Source organism: Arachis hypogaea, chromosome 20 (assembly GCF_003086295.3).
Source record: "Arachis hypogaea cultivar Tifrunner chromosome 20, arahy.Tifrunner.gnm2.J5K5, whole genome shotgun sequence".
NCBI lineage: Eukaryota > Viridiplantae > Streptophyta > Magnoliopsida > Fabales > Fabaceae > Arachis > Arachis hypogaea.
The window spans coordinates 122,376,382-122,401,726 of NC_092055.1; the positions used below are offsets into that span (position 1 = coordinate 122,376,382).

At 35.7% G+C, this 25,345-nt stretch overlaps 2 protein-coding genes and 1 long non-coding RNA gene across 3 annotated transcripts; 2 read left to right on the forward strand and 1 right to left on the reverse strand.

The window, feature by feature from the left end:
- Window positions 1-580: 580 nt before the first annotated feature.
- LOC112784274 (protein unc-13 homolog) lies at window positions 581-6,153 on the reverse strand. The gene is made up of 5 exons (XM_025827423.3): window positions 5,244-6,153; window positions 3,958-4,821; window positions 2,560-3,015; window positions 2,231-2,420; window positions 581-2,148 (listed from the first exon to the last, which is right to left on the reverse strand). Exons 1-5 carry the CDS (start codon window positions 5,808-5,810, stop codon window positions 1,217-1,219), a joined length of 3,009 nt encoding a protein of 1,002 aa, XP_025683208.1. The 5' UTR covers window positions 5,811-6,153; the 3' UTR covers window positions 581-1,216.
- Window positions 6,154-10,985: 4,832 nt separating this feature from the next.
- On the forward strand, window positions 10,986-12,031 carry LOC140182748 (uncharacterized). The gene is made up of 2 exons (XR_011878845.1): window positions 10,986-11,671; window positions 11,747-12,031. It is a non-coding gene; the product is annotated as an uncharacterized lncRNA (long non-coding RNA).
- A 3,338-nt stretch (window positions 12,032-15,369) lies between these two features.
- Window positions 15,370-16,053, forward strand: LOC140183193 (uncharacterized). The gene is made up of 3 exons (XM_072231215.1): window positions 15,370-15,522; window positions 15,607-15,860; window positions 15,966-16,053. Exons 1-3 carry the CDS (start codon window positions 15,370-15,372, stop codon window positions 16,051-16,053), a joined length of 495 nt encoding a protein of 164 aa, XP_072087316.1.
- Window positions 16,054-25,345: the final 9,292 nt, after the last annotated feature.

Consider the following 25,345-nt stretch of genomic DNA (forward strand, 5'->3'; position numbering starts at 1 on the left):
AATATTATTTAATCACACTTTAAATATAATTTACAAGAGAAAGTAACGATTTATGATTTTCCAAAAGGAGGATATATGGAAAAAAAAAATAAAATATACATTGTAATTATGATTTTTGTGGGTACGTGTCAAAGAAATTAGCTCCCTAACTTGTAATGATGAAGATCACTCAAATTGTACACTTAAATGTCACATTAAATAAAAAAAAATAACATTCTTCTCTTTCTTTAATTATGCTCTTTTGTCCTTTTCTTTTCAGATAATTATCTACTTAATGAAATAACAAGCCTTTTATGGGAGGTGTAAATTTAAGTGTACAACATGAGTGGCCACATAAATGTCCTTATTTTAATTTACGGAAAGTGATTGTTCTGGCAGATCAAGATTACACTTTCCATCAATCACGCAGCCGCAGCTGTTTCTAGCTGTCCACACTTGGCGCATCCCATCTCTTCCAAAGTAGAAACTCCATTATACTGCGTCCGACAGCCCAAATTATCTAATAAACTAGACTTGTTTTGCAAGTAATATTTTTTAACCAAATGAATGAGACATCACGCCAACTTATACTCAATCCCCGTAATCGCAAGATATACGTGTCTAATTTAAGTGGGGTTCACATCTCATTTATGATAAATGATATCTGAACCGTTATAGTGTGTACACACAATGATATATATTACATAACAAAATTTTCCCAATAAACTGACACAATGCTAGATCCCAACTAAGAACAATTAAGCTATTTTCAATCAACCAATAAGCTATACAATGCACTAGTAGAAATGGGGCAACCCACAGAGGAATTTAACAAAAGAATAAGAGACCAAGAACATCACTTTCATATAATATATATATATAGAGAGAGAAAGAGAGAAGAGCGAGGGACAGACCAAAAAAAATAAACGTAGAAAGAACAAAGAAGCACCGTGAAATATATCTTAGAATAATAAATGAATCAGAAAGAATATATTCAACTACCTTCTGATGTAAGCCAGCCATTCTAGCTACCATTTGAGCTGCCTCACTTCATACTCTAAGAATATGCCAGTAGCAATAAGCTTTTGGCTACAAGAGAGTCGCATCCTGAAGAATAATGCACATATATTAGCTGGGCAATGTTGTAATAAATACAAGAATAACCAGGCTGTTAAGCAGAATGCATAGTTCCCACCGACATCCCAATTTTCCATCCCATTTACTGTTTCAGTGTTGTTTAGAGTTTCTTAGGTAGATCATATGTCTTTTTAAGAAACTTAGAGGCTATTTCATCGTTTCTATAGCATAGAACACGTAATAACGTGTTTGGTTCAGATGGATCCCACTGGCCAGAAGTTGGAGGTAATGGAAGCCTAGACCTTGCAGAGGATTTATATGTCTCCAGGGTTACTCGTCTAAACCGCTCTATAATGGTCTCTGTGTCAGTTCTGAAAAGGGGAAGGATAGATCTCACAGTAGTTGAAAACTTGTCTATTAATTCAGAAGGCAAGCCATCCCCATTTGCCCAAAATAGTTCCTTAAGAAATTTGAAATCATCCTCGATGATCTGAGAGTCCTTCCGGGAAAAAGCACGGGATGGACCACCAGCAAGCAATACAAGCAAGAATCCATCAAAGGAAGCTCTCATTATTTCAGTGATAAGACGGGTGCGGATTCTTTCATGAACAGTGTCTGAAACAAACATCAGCTTCCGCTCAAGTTCCTGGAGAAATGGCTCAATCCTGGAAGATGATGGATCCCCAATATATAAACCATCCCATAAAACCTGTCTAAGATCATGAAAGACAATTCTATATGCCACTGCCTCACATAGTTGTTGAATTCCTTCTAGACAAGCTGCTGGAGACAATTCAAACTTTTTCGCTAATCCATTTGAAAAATCCTCTACTTGAGCAGATTCAGAGTTCCGTAAAAGTGTAATTATTCTTTTTTCCAGGACATCAAATTCACCCAGGATCCATTGCAAAGTATTTATACGCACACAGAGTTGTGGTATCCCAGAAGAGCTATCCCCATTTGTTGCTACCTGAGGATTTCGCTTCTGGGAATTGGGAGATTTTTCCTTTTTCTTCCCAAAGCCTTGAAACTTTGACTCCATGGTGCATCTGGTCAATGCTGGCATTGTTGGAACAAATGAATTTCGTGATCCTGAATAGAAGAACAAAAAACAATAGTTATTAAGGATGTCAAATTTCACGGCTCAACCATTAAATTTCAAATATCATAATACCGCATCCAGATTTTGCTTTGGTAACATAGTACTGAAGGCATCTGTCAAGGCCAGCCATCACTTCAGGAAGCAAAGCAGGATGCATCGGTATTGGGAGCTGAAAGTATGCATCCAAAGTTTCATTCATGATCCGCAAAACTTCAACAGCAGATGGAGCATATCCTTCTTGATTTGTTTGTGCAATCCAATGCTAGGAAATCACAATAAACTGGGTTAGTTTAATTAAATGTAACCAATTTATGCATGATTAGAACAAAAAAAAAAGCAGATGTCATGTACACATTGAAAATCATCAATTAGATAAAACATAAAATAAGGAGAGAGCAAACCTCTTGCTGAAGATTTCTATCAACCCACTCCTTCAGTCTGTCTAATCTAGTCTTAATCCATATTTTCACCAGATTTGCAATTGCAGCTTCAGCCTCATAAGGAGGCATCTCACGGATTATTGCTTTACCACCATCATCACTCTCCACTGAATCTTCAACTGCTATCTGCACAAGGTCTTTCTCCAACTGATCGGCGGTTCTCAACACTTGAACAGCATCTGGTGTCAGTTCTGTGATGCCCGATATGAATTGCTTCAATTCATTCCCATAGCATTGATGAAGGGTGGCAACAGCAAGACCTGCTGCCAAAGGATGCCATCTCTTAAGTATTGGACTAAACACTTGCTTTTCAGTAACTGCCAAGCTACCTACATCCTTTGCAAGGATGGCAAGGAGTGGGAGAGCATTTGGCTGATTTTTTGATGCTCTCCTGCTTGAGTCTGCTTTCTCCATTATCTATAAACAAGCAAAACAAGCACATTTCAGCATAAGTGTGTATCAGAAAATAGAGACAGATAGATAGCTGAAGGATTCAAGTAAAATGATAAATGTAATCAAGATCACAATTCACAATGTATTATCCAAAACTACACCAAATAACATGGATTCACCTAAGCTTAGTTCTTAGACTGGATAAGTTGCTGGATAAACTTAATAGTCTAGCTTTTATAAGAGTAGTAATTTTTCCACTAATAGTCTATCAAGTATGGATACTTACATAGACACGGGATAGAACATAAGACAGGACACATTTTAAATTTTAGTTAGACACAAAAAGATGGTGTACATATAAATATAAAGAATTTTTAGATAAATTATAATATCTAGATATTTTATTGATATTAAAGAACAAACTAACTTTTTATGTTTAATGTCTTTTTCTAATTATATAAAGTATTTTAGATAATGTTTCCTATTAATAATACATACTATTTCTAAATTCATTTGAAGAATATAGGTCAAAAATAAGGTTGGATACACCGACTCATAATCCTATTTAGGTGTGTCCAAGCATGTCTGACAAAATATTTTTTGATATTTTATTAAGACATAGTTGGACACGTAAGACATGCATGTCAAACAAATGTCATGTCTGAAATGTGTTCAACACGTAAACATGACAACTCAATGAAGCGGTCATGCTTCGTTGCTAATAGAGTAGCTTTTCCACTTACAGTCACAAAAAACTGTAGTGGTACTGACAATCTAAAACCTGTTTTATAAGATTACAGAAACTCAGCTGAGGTAAGACTTTTTTTTTCTTAGGAAAAAGATTCCAATTCTCTTATGTTAAGTATAAATGGCCAATGTCCATGTAACCAAACCATGTGACACTATAAGTCAATTCTACCAACTTTTACAATGTGGAAAAGCCAATTACAAACAGTAAGGACTTGCCTGAGCAAAAGCAGTACGTAGTGATGACCTGATGTAAGTATCAATCCTTTCACGGGCCACATTGACTTCAGTTCTTCTTCTTCGCCGATACTCAGTAGAAATGTCTTCAACTAAAATTTTAGCTGCTGCAACTCCTAAAGAAACAATTCCCTGCATGGTCTCAACATTTCCACGGTCAAAAGTTTCATGATATGCAAGCAGCCTTTTCTCAGCCCATCCTAATATTGAAGTCAACGTAGAACTCAAAACTTTGGAATATTCTGCATCCTTTGTTGTTTTTGCATCCTTTGCTACTTCAGCTAGCTGGCCATCAGCTGCAGAAAGCAGGTCCAAATCTACCTGTCCGGTCACAACAAATCGGTGAAACAAAACCCAAGTAAAACAGAGATTATGGAGTGTCTGGTTCAGTCCAAGGATTCCCCAGGTCTTCTTAATCTGTTCCATTAGTTCATCAAACTCCTCAATAACTGATGAATCATCGTTAGCATCAAAGCATGACTGCAGCAGCATTTCATAAAGCCTAAGATTCAGAGGAATCCCATCAGCCCAGTGGCATGAATCAGACCCATCATATGACCTACTTGCAAGCGACATGACAGCACTACGAAGAACCTGCATAGACTCATTGTTCCTCCCAGTTTCTATCGGCCTATCCAAAGCCGAATGAACGATCTGCCGTAGACGCTGTGCGGCAGAATTGGACTTATCGACTGGCATGTGTGGATGCAAAATCAGACCGGCCTCCAGAACCTTCAGTGTCCTCTTCTGCCATTCTTCATACTCCTGCTGATCAGTAAAATCCGAAGACTTGAGCTGCTGCAAAAGCTCAAGCGGAACCACCACAGACTCAATCCTCCTTCCAACCTGCAATAAACACCACAACACACAGCACAATCCGCAGTCAATAACACTCAAATACCTTCTTTCCCTTTTCAATCACATGCACGAAACAATTAAGCACAATCGCATAAACATAAAAATCAGCTCAAATTTCAACACGTGCTATAGCCTATAACTGGATCAAAGCGACATCACAGAATCACACAATTCAACCTAAAAAACCAGAAGAACCTTATCCAATAGCAGATCAAATAAGCACCTAGCTCAATTACTTAAATTCAAACAACAAAACCAATAAACAAGCAAAAAATTAAACGAAAAACCAGCTTCAATAGCCAGATCAAACTCCATTTTCAGCATGCATTGCAACAAACACGCATTCAATAAAAAAGAAGACGAGCACACGCGAGAATCGTGAAAACAATGAAAAGCACAAATCGAGCGACCTGGCCAGCGGAGATCCTGAGAAGCGCACGCCTCACGCGCGAATCCATGGCTTCCGAAACCCTCATCTGGTTCCTCATGAGCTCCCCGACCGTTAACGGCCTCTTTGGCTTCCCCTGACCCGAACCCGAACCCGAACCCGGACCTGAGCCAGGACTCTTCCTGGACCCCGAACCCGGCGATTTCAAACCGAACGCCTTCTTCACCTTGCTGGCGGCTGTGGAAGTGAGGGATCGCTGCACCGCCGGCGTGTTCGGCGAGTTGTGACTCGGCGACTCAGTGGAGGACGACGAGTAGTGGTTGTTGTTGTTGCTGCTGCTGTTGGAGTTGGAGCCATTGGCAGCGGAGCTCAGAGGCTTCCCGGAGGAGGTGCGGCAGGCGGCGACGAAGATCTCGTAGGCCGTTAGGTTGAGGTCGGAATCGGTGAGCTTGGCGGCGAGCTGACCGAGCGGTGACGGAAGGTCTTCAGCGTGAGATTGCCTGGGAGGCGTAATTGAGGGCGGCCGTGGCGGCGGAGTGGTCTCTCTCTTGGAATGTCCTAATGAGAGGTCCCTGAAGAGGTGAGCCATTGTAGAGAGAGAAAGAATGAAGAGAGAGAGAGAGAGAAAGAAATGGGAAGAAGAACAGTGTGTGTGGAGAGAGAGTATGGACTACATAGAGATAGAGGGAGAGAAAGGAACAACAAGCACACACTGTCTTCCTTCTCCTCTTTCGCTTTTTAGTTTTTTTCCATGCCGTTTTCTAGAGAGAGAAAAAAAGAAATTCCTTAACTAAAAAAAATCGTAATTACTTTTCTTTCTTAGAACATGGAAGATTTTAATTACTGTAGCTTATAACTTCCATAGCTTTGTTACTATTTCGACTGCAAATAATATTGATTGAAAAAACAAAAAATCTAAACAGCTAAGGAGTAAGAATGGGTATCTCCTAAGAATGAACATGCTAAACGAGTAAAAGATACTACTTAATATTATTATATATAGATATATATTATTTTATATTTCAATATATATTTTAGTATATACTTAATATTATTATTAATAGTAAATTTTAGATTTAACTCAATTTTGTGCTTATACGATTACGTGAAATTATTTCTAAAATATAGATTTTAAGATTTGAATTTTAATTATAAGTAAAATTTGTCTGAAATATTAAGAAAGAAATACACTTATTAAAAAGAGACAATAACAATTCTAAATTTAAATTAATCGATAGAGTTTTTAATTTTGATATTGAATTAATAATAGTGTTTTTTAATAATGTGTAAAATTTGGTATGTTCTTTTTTATACAGAAATCATAAATTGACATTTTGATTTGTGAAGTTTAACCTTTTTTTCTAAATACAAAATTTATCCTCCAATTTTGATTTGTAAAGAATTTGGTGCACTAAAAAAGAAATACTCTTAATTGAAAAATAAATAAATAACGGCTAAGTAAAATAATTGATACTCATAATTACCTAAGAACGATAACTTTTTCAAATTTTATTTTATTGCAGTAAATTGCATGATCTTGGTTAACGGAAAAAAAATATATTGAGTTTATGAGTGAATTTTCAAAAAATAGTGGTTTTTTAATATTTTTCAGAATATAGAGGACATTTTTAAAAGCAAAAATGATTATTTGTAAGTTGCCTTTGCATAATTTATTTTTTATTTTAAAAATATACTAAATTAGTTAAAGGCAATTTGTGTTTTTAAAAAAATTGAATAACAAAATTTTTGGAGTTCATTTCTTAGAATAGTGTTTTTTTTTTTTAAGATAAGGATGATAATACTATCTAAATATGTGATATTCACCCACTCCTATTTATTAGGAGAGGATAATTATTCATTCTATACAGGAGTAAATTTTTAAGTGGGGTCGAATTTCGGTTAAATCAGTCTTAATATATTTTTTAATATATAATATATATAATATATATAAAATAATTAATAATATGAAATTATATTTAAATTTTTATTTTAATTTATGTTATAATTATATAAATTTTATTTTATTTATTAAATTTTAATAATTATAGGAATGGATTAAAATTTAACTTTTTATTACCCGCCAATAAAAATGGGGCGAATTTAATGCACGTTATTTTCAAGTAGGATGAAATCAGTCCGGACAAAGCCCCGCCCTACATGGTCATTACCACCCTTACTCTTGAAAAACTGAGGTGAGTGCAACTATATTTTAGCAATTCAACAGTTCACTATTATTGTATAATTTTAGTGCTAAAATTTAGTTTTAAATTGTTCTTTAAATTGATTGTTTGTGCTGAAAAGATTTCTAAAATTTTAATTACACCATAAATATTTTTAAAATTAAAAAATTATATTATATTAAAAATAAAGTATTAAATTGATTTTTTATATTTGGACGGAATCATGTTTTAGTCTTTAAGATTTAAAGTGTCTTATTTGAATTAAAAAAAATATTTAACTTTAATGTAATCCCACCGTGAAATTAAAGTTAAATAATTAATGGAGTATAAGAATAAAATCGATAATTTGTAGAACAAATACAAACTCTAGAGGCACAAAATCAACCGTGAATGTATCAATATATTTATTTATTATTCTTCTTATAATTTAAATGAAATATTTTCTATAGAACTAAGAAGAATAATAAATAAATGTATTGATGCATTTACGTTGATTTTGTGTCTTTGGAGTTTGTACTCATGTAAGACATTCCATTAATTATTTAATTTTAACATTACGGTAGGACTAAATTAAAATTAAATAAAACTTTTTTGAATTCAAATAGAACAATTTAAATCTTAAAAACCAAAACAAAATTATTTCCAAACATAAAAAATCAATTTAGTATTTTACTCATATATTAATTCCTCGTTTTTTTTGTCGAAACATTCTTTGTCCTGTGATTGACCTGACAAATCTCTTCTATGCTCGACTAGAAGAGATGGCCTCACTTGAGTTTTGACATTAAATGATGGCTGAAAGGACATTATTTATCTTTTTAATAGTCATATTTTTTTTTTTGGAATATAAAATATTTTGTGGTTCATTAAAATTAAATGACGCTATTTTATTATATATTTAGCGTTAAAATTAAAATAATGGTATTTTATCTAGTTTAGTATAAAAAAATATGTATTAGATTACTCATGAATATGATATAATGGGATATTCGACGAAAAAAGAATGAAATCAACGTGGTATAATTTTTCAGTTTTAAAAATATTTATGGTAAAATTAAAATTTTAAGAATTTTTGGGTATAAACGGCAAATTTTAAAGACTAAGTTGGATAATTTAGTTCTGGTGCTAATCACCAATCTCATCATGATATAAAAAATAATTAGCGTTGGTTAATGTCTACCGGATATTATTTTATATAACGTCATAAAATTAAATATAGCAGTGCAGAATTGCTCTAGAATTATAAGGCAAAGACATTATGATATTTATCACATGGGAGCATGCATTCAAATGCATGTGCATGTTATGTTATTCGATTGATTTTATCGCTTATATCGTCCTTCTGGATGTTCAAATAATAACACAGGACTAACTACTTAACTTGAATTTTTCATCTATAACATTTCTTTGTAGGTGTTACATCACCAAATTTGAACGATTCTATTACAAACCAATTAAATGTTTGGTCAAAATTTTAATATGCTTGCAACTATAATATTAATGAGTGGTTGGATCTGGTAAACATAATGTAAACACTAAAAAAATACTAAACCATTGAAGAAGATCGATTGGAGCTTTCACGTTCGATGTGGTCAATGTAAAATTATGATTGGATAATAGATAATAGCATTTATTTTTCCCAGCTTCAAACCTACATTATGAAAAAGACTAAAAAAGAGCATAACACAGCTAAAATCTCATCATAAACATGATTCCATTATAATCAGCTTTTAAGATTATCCTAAGACCCGTGAGGATATTGTTACAAAGATAAAAAGTTACATTATATTACATTAGCGCATTGTGGTATATGCTAAATCGCATTTATATATATATATATATATATATATAAAGACATTATATTCGATTCTTCCCTATAGTGTTATTTAAGAAAAAAACTTACACAAACGTGGTTCAACCAATTGAATTGAACCAATTATATGAAAAATTTTGGCTGTTAAAGGTTTAGGGTTCTACAACCGTGCACAAAAGATCTTAAGGTTTGGAATCGAGAAGAATATCATGGCTTGGAAAATGAATCTTTCTCTGTGTTTGTGGATAATCTACGGAAGAATATTTTGAAAAGGGAATTATATTACTTGTTCGGTTGGACAGGAAGAATCAACGACATTTATCTTTTCCGTAAACGTAAAAATGGAAGGATCTATCTCTTTGCTTTTGTACGCTACACGACGAAAGGAGGCGCTCTGAAGGCTATTTCAGAGATGAATCATATGAGACTACAAGGTAAGATAGTATCACTAGGAGAAGCTAAATTTAGAAGGCTTCCACATGGGAAGAAGCGTCTGATGCATGTAGAGCCGAGAGTTCAACATGAGGAGGAACCTAAGAAATCTGTTAGTGGGAAAGAGGTGGTGATCGCACAAGAGGTGGAAGTGACGAAGAATGATATGCAAGTAGCTGACCAACATGGGAGTGGGTGGAGGAAGAGGGTTGAAGTGTCAATAGCGGAAGAGAATATGGATTGGTTAGTGCGGAGCTTAGTAGAAAGTACTTTGAAACCTATAGGCCTCCAATCGTTGAAAATGGCAATTTGCAAAAATATACCTCAAGTTGTGGAAGTCAGAGAAATAGGTGCTTGCAAAGTGTTAGTGACTTTTGATACTACGAAGCATGCAGCCGAGACGTTTACCTTTAAACTGGATAGGATGTTGCAATTTTTTCATAAGGTCCGGAGGTGGGAGGAGTCCGAATGGTGTGAGACTCGAAGAGTTTGGTTGGAGTGCTATGGAGTGCCTTTACATGTCTGGTCATCAGAAACGTTTAAAATCATAGGAAGACTTTGGGGAGATGTGGTTATGTGTGAGGTAGACACAAAAGCAAGATCATCTCTTATAACTGGATGGGTTCAAGTTGATACATGCGTTTTTGACGTCATTAGAGATTGGATTCACATCTCGGTTGGTATTAGTGGTTTTGATATCTTTGTGAAAGAGGTAGGTTTTGATGTATGTGATATAGAAAGTACGATGCGAGGCTAAGTTGATTGTACTATGGTCGGAATGTCTGGTTCTGATGGTAGTAGTCTGACGAAGGGAACAGTATCGTAGGATCCAGCGGCTGACCTGATGGTTTTGGATACAAAGGTGATCGATGATGAGAAGGATAGAATGGCCATTCAAGAGGTGTTTTTGAATGATTTAAATTTTAATTATTCAAATTTGAATAATACATTTAAGATGATTGATTCTGTTAGCTACACCAAGAAAAATGAAAAGGAGGATTATAGGGGATATAACTTGAATGAGGAGGTGGGGTCAGAGAGAACAGTTACGCAAGGTTTTGACGTGTGTGGAGGTGGGGTTGTTCATGGGGATACAAGGAATTGTGGCTTCCAACAAATGGGCTACTCTTTTAAGTGCACATCTAATTTATGTAAAGGTGGGTGTGAATTGGGCTTGGGGGTAAGTGGCCTAATACTAAAAAGAATGACACATGGGCCTTGGTCTAGTGGGATCCAGCAAGTGGAATGGGAGAATGAGGAAGGGGCTGAAACGGGCTGGATGTTGGGCCAAGAGGTTGACGGGTTACACAATGTGGATAGGGTGGATTTGGTGGGAGCTGAACCGGGGCAGGCTAGAGGGTCGCGAGTCACAAAGAAACCTGAAAGAGAAAGCTTGCGCAATAGGGCGCCGCTTATGCAGGACGTGCGAGGCTGCCCAGCAACTCCCGGTTCTCATGCTGGCGCTACGGGGACGGATGAGCCACTCGAACAGGGACCTTGGGCAGCTGCTGTTCGAGGATCAATGGCTGATTTGATGTTGTTGATGGAGGTACGGTGGCGTTGCGGCTGGAGGGGGTGACAATCCTGGGTTCGGCAGCAAGGACACCGGAGCCGAAGGAACCGGAAGGAGATGAGGAGGTTTGTCTCTCTTGTGGAAATGGTTCGGGGATCTTGGCACAAGTGGGTGTACGTGGGGCTCAAAGAGCTTCGGAACTGGTCACATGTATAGTTACAGATATAAAAGATGTTGCCGATGGAGAGAGAAGGTTTGCGGCTAATGCTGGATCTGATACAAAGGCAAAGCGACGGAACGATGTAGAGGAGGTCAGCATAACGGAACAAGATCAGCTAAAGGAAAATGAGGACACTTGGGCTTTGGCAGTGGAGTCGGGGGCTGTGTTATATGACGAAGAAGTGGATATTATGACAATTTTACAAGCGCAGCATGAAGAACTAGCGGTGAAGAGAAAGATGGCGATACAAAAAGAAAAAGCACGAAGGAGTCGGCCTAAAAATCACAATAAGGTGAGTAAAAACCTTTTTAAATGATTTTTAGCTGTTGGAATATTCAGGGGTTGAGGGGGTTTGGATTCTTTGCAGTGATCTGGAATATCTGGTGAGAACGTAATGACAGAGTTTTTAAGAATAAAGAAGCAGGTGTTGAGGTTATACAAGAAATGACGTTTTTGAGCTATAAGGAGCGGGTTGATAATAAAGCTCTTGGTTGTTGATGACAATACCGAAAATGATAGGGATTGATAACCGTTATACTTGGATTTGCTTAATTTTTTTTTTGAGTCTGTTTGTTTGCTGCTCCACTTTAGTGTGTTGAGCTTTCTTTGTTTTAAAAAAAAATTTGAAAAATGAATTTTTTTTATTGAAAAATTAGATAAATTTTAACCACTAATTATATATATATTTTTTAGTTAAACCCAATTTAAACTCGTCATATTAATTAATTAAAATTAAAATATTATTTATACATTAAAATTAGTTACCAAAATCAATTAATGTGTATTTATATATATAAATATGTGTTATTTAACTCATTTTTAATACATATTTTATACTTTAATATGTATTTTATATTAATGATTAATTTTGATGACTGATTTTAGTACAATACTTAACATAATTATTAATTAATAGTAGAGAGATCCATATAATAACATTCACTTGAAAAATCTAATTGGATTCCAATAAAAGCTTAGCCAAGAGATTGTTACTTTTCAAGTCTTGTAGCTTTAAAAAATAATGAACAATGTTGTTATGTTAAGTTTGATTAATAAAAATAAATAAATCATTTAACAAATAAAGTTCAAAATCAGAAGCAACATGTATGATTGAAAAAGCTAATATAGGGTGATTGCATGTGGGATTGCACACCGAGAAACCAAAAACTTAATTAATAAATTAATTAAAAAAATTAATATAGGACCATGGGGCAGCTTTTTCTGTGTGTGATGTGCGTGGTTATAGAGGTGGGTGGTGCTAAACATGAATGTGAAGTAGCTTTTTTTGAACCATAGGGTGAAGAAATTGGACTGTCCGATTTCTTTGTTAAGAAAATTAAGAACACAAATCGGATGATCTGATTTGTGTGGGAGAAAAATTTGAAATTTGGCCAATGTAATAGAACCGTCCGATTTTAATATGCTTTAATGTTTTTTATTTCCAGAAAATTAAATCGAACCGTCCGATTTGATTATAATATATATTATTTTAACGAGTTAATAAAAATCGCTTGGTCCAATTTGTTATATATATATATATATATACATACGTGTGTGTTTGTGTGTGTTACGAGTTTGCAAATCTCGTCTCCTCCTTCGTCTTGTTCTTCTTTTTTCCTCAACTCCTCCACCTATATCTATCTTTATCATTTCGTATGAGTGTAAAAAAATTGACAGTAGAATTCATATTCATGTGAGTGAGAAAAATAGATGATAGAGTCCTATTAAAAGTATATTATTTTGGTCAGATTTTATTACAAACATCTGAAAGAGTGAAATTTGTTTGTAAAAATTCGTTAGATGTTGTTATTCCATTCACAATCTCATTATAAGAACTAAAAGGTGTGATTAGTGAAGATAGATTTTCAAATGTCAAGAAAAATATCATGTATTTTATACAGGTATCCTATACCGGTATTTGGTGGATTTATTCAATTTCAAACCAAATATGTAACTGATGAAGCGAGCATACAAGAGATGTTTTTAATGTATATTGAAAGTCGCGCTCAAATATCGTTCATTGAGTTCGAACAATCTGAAGCCGACCAAAATATTGAATGGGAAGATTACAACAGTGACAGTGAAGAAGAGTTTGAAAGCAATTACGAAGTTGTTGGTCCAGATGGAGACGAAGATCAAGGTGACGGTACTATGGAGACAAATGTGACAGAAGTGGCAAATGCACTGGCAAACGAATATCCGTTTGATGAGCTATCTTTCATGTGAGCTTTGGATTTGGAAGCCATGCATGCTCCGGAGTTTCCTGAATATATGAATGCAGGTACGTAATTGTCTATATTTATATGAAGGATTAGAATTTTGTTATAATTTATATTGATTGATGGACTAAATAGATATGCGACATATGAAAATATACTTAATTTGCATTTGTTTATGTGTTTAAATGGTTAAATTTAAGATAATAATCATTTAGTTAGTTATTGATTTAGTTAAATATTAGTTAGTATTTATTAATTAGTATTTATTTATGCGATTATATTTTCATTTGGTTAAAATTGAGATAATTACTTGATGTAAAGTTTATTTATATTAATATTGATGCAGTGAGTATTGGTTTTTTACACTAATATTAAAATAAATATTAATTTTGTAAATATTGCTTCGACATATGAATATTTATTTATGTTAGTATTAATTTTTTGATATGATTGATTTATAAGTTATAGATAGATTTTATTTTTAATTTGACTAATTAAATATTTGTTTATTAAATATTTGTGGTATGGCTGTCGTCGTGATAGAAATTCCTATTATTGTAGATGGTGAATTTACCGTGGGAATGGAATTCAATTCCAGAGAAGCTGTTATTATGGGGATGAAAGATTATACTATCCGAAGAGGTGTAGACTACCGGATGTATGAGTCGGAGCCGTTGACATTTTATGCGAAGTGTACATAGTATGGGTCAGGTTGTGATTAGCTTATCAGGGTTAGCATGATCCGCAGAAAGTACTATTGGATTATAAGGAGGTATAATGGTAGTCACACTTGTACCAGAACAACCATTTTTTAGGATCATTCGAAACTTGATTCAAACATAATTGCAGAAGCAATAACGTCGTTGGTAAAGGTTGATCCCTTAATAAATGTGAAAACAGTTATTGCGGAAGTGCAGTCAAAGTTCAATTACAATATCAGCTATCGGAAAGCATGGTTGGCTAAGAAAAAAGTAGGTGAAAAAAATATTTGGAGGTTGAGAAGTATCGTATGAAACTTTGCCCATATGGTTTGAGGTCATATGTCATAAGGAGCCATCAACAATCGTCCATTTTGAAACGATGCCTACATATCAAGGCGATGACTTGATAACTGATATCCAAATATTACATCAAGTCTTCTGGAGTTATTACCCCTGCATTAGAGCATTCAGACATTGTAAACCAGTTGTCCAAGTGGATGGGACTCACTTGTATAGAAAGTACAAGGGTTGTTTGTTGGTTGCAGTTTCACATGATGGTAACAACAATATCATCCCAATTGCATTTGCCATTGTAGAGGGAGAGACTTCTAATGCGTGGCACTTTTTTCTTAGTAACCTACGACAACATGTGGTGACTCGGGATGGTGTGGGACTGATTTTTGACCGACACGAATCCATCAATGCAGCTGTTGCCCGCAGTAACGGAGCTTGATCGCCTCCTAGAGCTTTCCACATGTTTTGCATTAGGCATATAGAATCGAATTTTTTTAGAAAGTTCAAGGCACCATACTTGCAAAAGCTTATTGTTAATATAGGTAACATTGAGTATGTCGAAGTTCGTTATTAACAGAGTTACCTTTATATAGTGTTTCTCATTTATAGTGTTTCTCTTTATTTTTTTTTACGCAGGATACTCGAGAACGGTTCACGAATACAACATGCGTTACCAGCGTTTACGAGAACAGGGCGAGACTTACACTAACTGGTTAAACTGAATTCCCATCGAACAGTATGCGTTGGCATTCGATGGTGGTTATCGATAGGGTCACATGACCACAAACCTAGTGGAATGTATCAACTCAGTCTTGAAGGGTACACGCAATCTCCCTATCACTGCACTTGTCAAAGCAACATTCTACATGCTTAACGAGTTGTTCACCCGAAAAAGAGCCAAGGCGGAGGCTCGAATTAATGTTGGATATGTTTTTTCTGAGCTTGTGACCTCAAAATTGCATGCAAATCAACTTGCATAAGGAAACATCTAGGTTAATTGCTTCGACAAGCAGAATGTAGTCTTTGAAGTGCGTGAGATGCCAAGTGGGTTGGAGTATGCCGTCGACCTCTCTCGACAACGATGTGACTGTGGCGAGTTCCAAGTGGACCGAATTCTATGTCGACATGTGTTTGCATGTTGTGCGAATCAACGGCTAGATTGGCAATTGTATGTCCATGATGTTTATAAGATGGACCAAGTTCGAAGGGTTTACCGAGCTAGGTTTAGGCCATTGGGGAATCCTACTAGATGGCCTGCCTACAACAGGTCTCGATTCGTACTAAATCCATTCCTGAGATGAGTTACCAAAGGTCGCCCAAGGATGACGCATTTCTTAAACGAGATGGACATGCATATGTTACGTGGTCCTAGGCGATGTAGGCAATGTGGGGTCGAGGACCGCAGCCGTAGTAGATGCCGTCAGTCAAGTGGTGCAAGTGCCGGTAATAATGCTTTGTAGAGTTATATATTTTACAATTTATGCAAGTACTCCATGACATTTGTAACTTTCGTTTTATCAAATTACTCTATGACATTTGTGACTTCATATTTTATCCAAGCACTCTACAATATTTGAAAATCAATAATTTTTTCAAGAACTCTATGACATGAATAGTAATGATACATAGAAAAGTTAAATGAATACATGGAAAAGTTAAATGATACATAGAAAAGTTAAGTACACAACAATTACTTTCTCATCGCCCACTTTACATCTTTTACAAAACTCTTGCACTTTTTGGTGGCCCTTTTGAACACGGACGGGGTGAATTGACTAGCACTACGATGTGGCAGATCAACTCTAAGATTGTACCCTTTGCCTGTCTCATATGGAGTTCATGCCTCACCCGTATATAATTTAATCAAACAGACCATCCAAATATGAATCTAATAATAGTAATCAACAGAAACTCCAAATATGAATCTAACATAAGCAATCAACAGAACCTCCAAATATGAATCTAACATAAGCAATCAACAACACCTCCAAACATGAATCTAATAATAGCAATCAACAACACCTCCAAATATGAATCTAACATAAACAATCAACAGCACCTGCAAATATGAATATAATATAAGCAATCAAACAGCAAAAAAGTAAACCTGTACCCGAACCTGCATCATCACCATGATCAGAGTCATCATTGTGGGATTCTTGATCATCATTCATATCCTCATCTTCGAATTCTTTGTCATCTGGTTCGTCTACTAGATAGTCATCAGTCTCTTGCTCTTCTTCAATTAGATCTATTGAAACACGTCATGGGTTTTGTCTATTAATAATTTCTCGACCACCATTACTCCTACTAGAGTCTCCAGATACTAACCCTCCAGAAGTACCCAAGGAAGTGCGGTATGGATGCCTCGCGTCCAAGGAATACCTACCTGTCATCATATCAGGCTGATGGCTAAATTGTGATTGGCTTGGATCTACAGTCATGAACCCAATTAACTAGCTAAATGAAGCTACGTCTCCTGTGTCAAACTGTGGAGTACTCCAATACTGCTGATGTAATGGGTATGACGGGGTAAACTGTGTTTGATGTACATATGGAATCGAGGACTGTGGTTGTTCTTGTAGAGGTGGAGGTTGGGTGGCGGTGACTGTGGCTCATCATTCTCTTGCTCTTGGTTGTCATCATCCCTAACTAGATTACCCTCATCATTTTCTTGCACCACAAGATCCGACAAGTTCAAGTGGTTGCCATACTTTGTACGGTACCAATACATATAAATCTCTAAGTGATGTTGTGGAGGCACGTGAAGCTCAATAAGAACATGATTATACCTGTTTGTCCACTGCATCACCCAAAATAAATAAGTCATGGCTGTGGACTAGTCAAGATTCTTAGGACCAGTCAGGACCTCCCCATGTGCCTTGTCTAGACTCCGTTCCTGATGAGGAACTCCTGTAATACCCCGTTACTCTAAGCCTTACCTCTAGCCGTAAAGCAAAGGATAACAAAGTGTCACGACAATTATAAAGCTTATAATATAATATATACCCAAGAATTCATATAACTAGAAGCCCGATGAAGGAATAAAGCTCAAAGTCGTATGAAGCAGAGTTACAAAACGCGAAGCGTTCACACACGATGACTAAACGTATAGGCACGGATAGAACAAGACATAATATATATAAAAGTTTGTAAATAGCTCTAGCATACACAAGGTAATAATTAAATTAAACAAGATATATATAAGTAGGATATGCCAAAAAGAAGACAAGCACAACCTGTGAAGTTTAGGCTGGCTAGTCAAACTGACTACAACAGAGTTTTGAAGTCTAAAATAGCTTATACAACTTATCTCTCAAAATCAAGTCTCTAAGGCCATAAAGTCTAAAATAAAAAGGTGAGAGAAAGTACTATAACAAGTTAATCAAAATACCAAAAGAAAGCATGAGATCCCCGCTCCGTCACCATCTCGCAACTCACCGAGGTGGATTACGACCTGCATCTGAAAAACAACAACAACATATGGTATGAGAACTGGAGGTTCTTAGTATGGTAACAGTGCCCAATATGTAAGATATAAGGTTCTGGGATGCCAGAGGCAATCCTAAAACTTCTCATCGAAAACAGATATTCAAGCTTAACGAAAATAAATAATTTAAACCATAAACCATAAACAGGGTTATATAATCTTTGGGGATTTCTAACTAAATCTAGCCACACCGCTGTATCCCACAGCCTTCACCAACCTAATGGTGCGGAATTTATAACCCACAAACTAACCGGCAAGTGCACCAGGTCGTACCAAGTAATACTTCAGGTGAGTGAGGGTCGATCCCACGAGGATTGATGGATCAAGCAACAATGATTGAGTGATTGGCTTAGTCAGACAAACAGAAAATGGTGTTTGAGAGTTCAAAAACATTAATATTAAATTCAGAAAATTAATAAAGCAAACAGTAAACAGGTTGTGAAATATATGGAGAAAACAGTTAAGGTTTCAGAGATATCTATTTTCCGGATTGACTTTTCTTACTAACTATTTTAATCATGCAAGATTCAATTCATGGCAAACTATATGTGACTAAATCCTAATTCCTTAGACCTTTTTAGTCTCCTATAACCTTCATCAACTGCCAATTCCTTGGTCACTTAATTCTAATTAGAGGGTGAAGTTCAATTCTAGTTTATATGCCACAAAAACCCTAATTACCTAAATATAAGAGGATTATATGTCACGTATCCTGTTAAGTCCAGATAATTAGAAATTTAGGAGAAATTGTTTTCAAGCAGTTGTTCAAGTAAAGAGCTTTTCCAAGTTATACAAGAACTCAATTAGAACAAGGGTCATATTTCCGTTCTACCCAGATTCATAAGATAAAGAATGAAAATAATTCTTGAAAAAGAAATCAGTACATGAATCAAAATAGAAAAATAATAGTATCAATCCATATAATAGACAGAGCTCCTAACCTTAACAGTGGAGGTTTAGTTGCTCATGGTTCAGAGAAAAAAACTAGGATTCTGTAAAACTGTAAATTGCGGAATGAGGTAGAAGAGAAGAGAAGAGATTGAGCCAAGCCCGAAGGGCTGATTCTTTTTCCTTTTATATCTAATTCTAATTAATGTAAATTATATTTCCTAAAACTAAATAATATCTTTTCCTATTTTAAAATAAAATAAAATTTAATCAAAATTAATTTAATTTGTCTCGTGCAGCCTTGTATGCGAATGGGGACCACTTGAGTTGCAAAGGTTGGCGCCAAACTTGGAGGATCCAAGTTTGGCTTCAACCCAACCAAAAGCTTCCCTTTGGTTCTCTTTGGCTGGCACCAAACTTGAGTATCCTCAAGTTTGGCATCAAGTCACCCGCATGCACTCCTTAGAAACTCATTGCTGGCGCCAAACTTGAGTATCCTCAAGTTTGGCTTCAAGTTGTACGTGAAGCATTCCTCAAGTTCCTTAGTTGGCACCAAACTTGAGGTTTCTCAAGTTTGGCTTCAGCCAACCCGTGTGCAATCTTCAATTCTTCTCAGTTGGCGCCAACCTTGAGGTATCTCAAGTTTGGCTTCAACTCATCAACAAGCACTCCTTGGATTCTTGAGTGTGGCACCAAACTTGAAGTATCTCAAATTTGGCGCCATGAAGGCCGAACAAAATGGAGAAAAAAAGTATACTATTATATATCGTTGGAAAGCTCTGGAAGTTAGCTTTCCAATGCTGCTAGAATCACATCAATTAAACTTCTGTAGCTGAAGTTATTTCTATTTGAGTGCAAGGAGGTCGGGGTTGACAGCATCATTCGCTTTCTTCCTTTTCTACTACAAAACTCCGTCAAATCCATACGAATACTACTTGAAATAAACAGAAATTACAAAAAACTCAAAGTAGCATTCATAGTGGCTAAAGGTAATTAAATCTTGATTAAATTAAAAAATTTGAATGCAAATTCACTAGGAAAAGATAGAAAAGATGCTCACACATCACAACACCAAACTTGAATTGTTGCTTGTCCTCAAGCAACCAAAACTAATATATGATTAAGATGTGAATTTGCATGAGGAGTGAGAGTTCAATTAGGCTTATGTCTCTTCTTGAAGTGGAGTTTCTCTATTGCAATACTGAATAGTTGTGGCATCTCACTCTCCTTTGAATCAGAGGAATGTCACTGTCAATTCGAAATTAGAATCCAGATAATATTATGAATTCTCTAATATTTTTACTTCAGTTTAATCCTTGAACATAGCAGATATCCTTTAATTCTCTTTTCTTTGGTGCTTTGCACTCTGAGCCTAATCGTGACTTTAAATGTTTTGTCTCAAAGATTAATTGACACAAAAACACCACAAGCACTTAACTGGGGAACTCTCCTGAAGTTTTAATTTTTCTTTTAGTTACTCCTAAACAGTGGTGCTCAAAGTCTTGGGCATACTCTGCTAAATACACTTGATCTCGACTCTTAGTGTTCTGTCTCAAGGATTACTTGACACAAAAACACCACAAGCATATGACTAAGGAAATAACTCTTTGAGCTTTTAATCATATCTGACCTCCCTAGTTATTGATGCTCATAGCCTTGGACCTTGCTTTTAAATTTTTTTCTTTTACTGTTTCTTTTGCTTCAAGGATTAAGCTTTCACTAACTTCAGAAAATTCATAATAGTTCTCTAAATTCCTTTTCCTTATACATCGATATCCCTTGATTCAAATTCAAATATGCACTGTTCATATCATGCATTCAGAATCACAAAGAATACCACCACATTTAAGTAATTAAGAGTACTCTTTGTTATAAACCCTATTTCTTATGCAATACATCTTTTTCTTCTTTTTCTTTTGAATTCAAGCTCAGTAAGCAATACATGAGACATTTTTTTCTTTTTCTTTTTTTTTTAACTAAAAGCAAATGACAAAATGAAACTAAATCTAAGAACTGAAAGTACTAAAGATCATGCAGGCAATCAAAGCAACAGAAAACAGAAGGCAACAAAATAAGAACGGAAGGAGAAATAGAATGAAAGAAACTCAACCACCTCAGTTATGCTGGTGTGCTCCTCCATGAAGAACATTCATCTCCCCATGGTGCCACTGATGATAAGGTAAACAGAGAGCACACTCCACAATACCAAACTTAAAAGTTTGCTTGTCCCCAAGCAAAGAAAAATTCCAGGGTGTCAAAAATTCCTTTTAATTGCTCATGTTTCTGTTCTAACTACTCTGCATGAACAAAACACATGTAAAACAAGAAAAATTCTAGAAAATTGAGATAAAGTAATTTAAAACCGAAACTAAAATAACTATAATGCTAAAATCAAAATAACTATAAAATTAAAACCAAAATAACTGCAAAACCAAGGATACTAGTAGCTGGGTTGCCTCCCTACAAGAGCTTCTTTACCATCACTAGCTTGACGGTCAGCTCCACTAAGGAGGAGGATCATAGGGGTTTAACTCTTCACCCCTCAATGTGAACTTTTTTCCTATGCTCCCATTGATCAACTCTATATGCTCAAGAGATAGGATCCTGTTCACTGTATGAGGCAAGATTGGACATGCAGTGAATATCACCTTCATTCCTGGGGAGAAGTCTTCAATGGAAATCTTTTTGTTTCTCAATCCCCTGGGTACTTTCTTCTTTTTGGGAACCTCCTCCTTGGTGGATGATGCATTTCTGACACCAAACTTAGGTTTGATGTCAGGACAAATTTTATTGATTGTCACCAAAGGAGGTTATGTATGACCCAAAGATTTCAAAAATTTTTTATTATGAGCTAATTTCAAATTTTATTTACTTATTAGAGAGATTTTATTTCCATAAATTATTTCAATGAAATTAATTAAAGCAGGTTTTGATAATTAAATTAGATTTTTTATCTTATATGTAATTATTGGATAATTTTCATATTTAAATTAAAAAATTTGGTAATTGTGAAATAATAAGAATTTTACAGGATCTGGTTTAAATAATTGAGATTTGAAATTTAAAACTTTATTTTTTTATGAACAAAGAAAATTAAGCATATTATCTTGTATTTTAAATTAGACTACTTATTTAAAAATTATTTGTAATTTTGATGAATAAACGATATTTTTATATGTGATTATTGTTTGATTAAATTGGTTTTCAATTACTAAACTATCCTTAGTACAAAATTACCCTAACACTAAATCCCCAAATCAACCTACACTAACCCTAATTTCAAACACCCACAGTCTCCTATAATTCCATCAGCGCCTCCACTCATTTTCTTTCTCCCCTCTTCATTGAATTCACATACATCACCGAGAGAGAGAAAGAGATCTGAGAAGAAGAGAGAGAGCACTGAGGGGAGAGGAAGACCGCGTAGCTCGCCACCGCCTCGCCACGGCCGCCGTTCCTGCACCGTCATGTTATGAGCAGAGAGAAAGAGAGGAGATCCGAGAGGAGAGGAAGAGAAGCTGTGCCGCCTCCTCGCGCCAGTCACCGTCGCTGTCGGTGATGAAGCTCGCCGTCGCAGCTGTTACTGTTCGCACCGTCGTCGTCGTCAAAGGGAGCTAGCGTCGCCGTCGTCCATGGGTGAGGCAGAGGAAAGAGTCTGTGGGGAGAGAGATAGGTTGTTTGTATTCTGCCACCGCTGCTGGAAGGATGACCGCCCCTGCCGATCTGCTCACTGCCATTTATGCTTGTTGTGGCATCGCCGGAGCTCCACGCCGCTGCCACTGCCACCAGATACCGCCACTGAGGCCTAAGTCTGTTTGGTAAGCTCTAATCTTGCCTCAGATCTTCTTTTTTGTTAAGTTGGTTTTACCATGAATTGTTATTGAGGTAGTTTGCGTCAGGTTATACACTCACCGCTGCTGCTTGTGTGGCTACACCGTGGTGTTTATAGCTGCCGTCACAGTCACCGCCCGAATGCCCTGGAATTTCTATTGTCTTGCCCCAATTCAAGTTCAATGTCACTACCCTGGTTTAACCTTTTTCCCTGGTTCTACTTCACTTTTACACGCTAACCTGCCTTGGTTTCATTTATCTGTTTGTTTTGGTTTTAATTCCATTTTAGTTTCGGTGTTGTCTTGAACTTTCAGTGCTGTTCCTACATTTGATTTCATCAAATTCGAATCCTGCTGCAACCATTGTCATTACTGTAGAAAAATTGACGCTGTTGTAAATTAGGAAGAAAAGGGGATTGTCGCGTTTAAATTCCACGATTTTGGCTAATCGAGGTAGGGATTTTTCTTAAAATCTATTTTACATTACAGAGTTGTGATAAATAGATATTGATGTAAAAAGATATACTTCTGTGATTATATTTGTCTTGTGGATGTGATGGTTTGTTAGACTGGATTATTGGGTGCTTGATTGCGGGAGTGGTGTATGGTTGTTGATAAAAACCGGTTTGAAACGTTATTTACTTGTTTATTATGAAAGGTGGATTTTCTTGGTTTTGGAGTTTACTTGGTAATATAAATGAATCAATTTTGAAAATAATTTGAGATATGAAAATAAATTGATTTTGTGAGCGGTTTGATTTTGAGTTGGTCTGATTTTTATAAATGATTTTATATTTGAGCTGATTTGATTTTAAAAAGAGTTTTATTGTTAGAATTGGTTTGATTTGAAAATAATTTGATATTGGAATTGGTTCAACTCTGGAAAATGTTTGAGATTTGGAAATGGTTGAGAAAAGGTTTGAGAAATGTTTGGATGGGACCCGAAAAAGGTGGCAGTGTCCGAGTTTTAGAGAAGATGCTGCCGAAATTTTAAGTTTTATTTGAAGTAATTAATTAAAAAGATTTGTTTTTAAACATTAGATGTTTTAAGATTGATTTATTTGTCAAAGAAAGAATTATGTTTTGAATTGGGATTGTTAATGGACGGAATGGAAAGAAGGATGATGCGAATTTTCTTTGAAATATAGCTTTTAAATGAATTTGGAAAGGAGATTTGGATTGATGAATGATTATGATGTTGAGAATGTTGAAAATGTTGAGATATCGATTGAGAATGTTGAGATATGATTTTTGAATTATTCATATGGCTTATAAATTTGAATTATCTGAGATACGAGGTTCCCTGGATAAAGTACCATGGCTTGCCACCACGTGTACCATGTTGAAAACTCGATACTCTGTTGACCCTACGATGTAAGTGTGACCGGGCACTGATAAACCCCAATTTTGTGGTTTATCTTATGCTTAATTTAGGGAATTTTATCACCTTTTCTCATATTTATTCAATGAAATAGCATGGTTTTGTAATTCTCCCTTAATTTGTGCTTAAGTGTAAAAATATACTTTTTAGACCCTTAAATTGGTGATTTTAATTCACCTTAATTCCATTCGATGCCTTGATGTGTTTGTTGAGTGATTTCAGGTTCATAAGGCAAGTATTGAATGGAAGAAGTGAAGAGAGAAGCATGCAAAGTGGAGAATTCATGAAGAAATGAGCATTTAGAGAATTGAGGGCCACGCGCACGCGTCATCCACGCGTACGCGTGCGTTGGAGATTTGCAAGCCACGCGCACGCGTCACCCACGCGTACGCGTGAGGAGGAGTTTTTTCCAATGACGCGCACGCAACACCCACGCGCACGCGTGACGCTCGGCACGTGACTCACTTAAAGTGAAACATCACTGGGGGCGATTTCTGAGCTGCCCAGGCCCAAATCCAACTCGTTTCTGAGGGTATTTCAAGCAGAGTTGAAGATTGAGCAAAGAGGGAGCACTTAGTTAGTCATGATAAGCCTTTAGTTAGTTTTCTAGAGAGAGAAGCTCTTCTCTCTAGAATTAGGTTAGGATTAGGTTAATTTATCTTACATCTAGATTTGATTACTTGATTTCATCTTGTTTCCTCTACAACTCCTTGTTCTAATACTTCAATTCTTCTTGGTTCTTTTGTTAATTTTACTTTCATGTCTCTTGTATGTTCATGAATGCTCATGTTGGATTTGGATCTCTTTAATGCAATTTATGTTTGATGTTCTTTTATTGTTGATTTGAGTTGTGAATTTACTTTCCTTGCAATTGGTAGTTGTTAGATTTTATTATTCTTGCACATTTACCATGCTTTTCTTTTATACCTTCCAAGTGTTTGACAAAATGCTTGGAAGGATGTTAGAGTAGAATTTTGAGCATTCTTGGCTTGAAAAGAGAAATTAGGTGATCTTGGGTTATTGAGACCCAACTCATGTTAGTGATCTAGAGTTGTTAGCTAGTTTGATTTCCGTTGACTCTAATCTCTTGCTAATTTTTTTAGTGAGTTGATTAGGACGTTTGGATTGAGATTAGCTAGTCTTGTTAGACTTTCTTTGAGTGT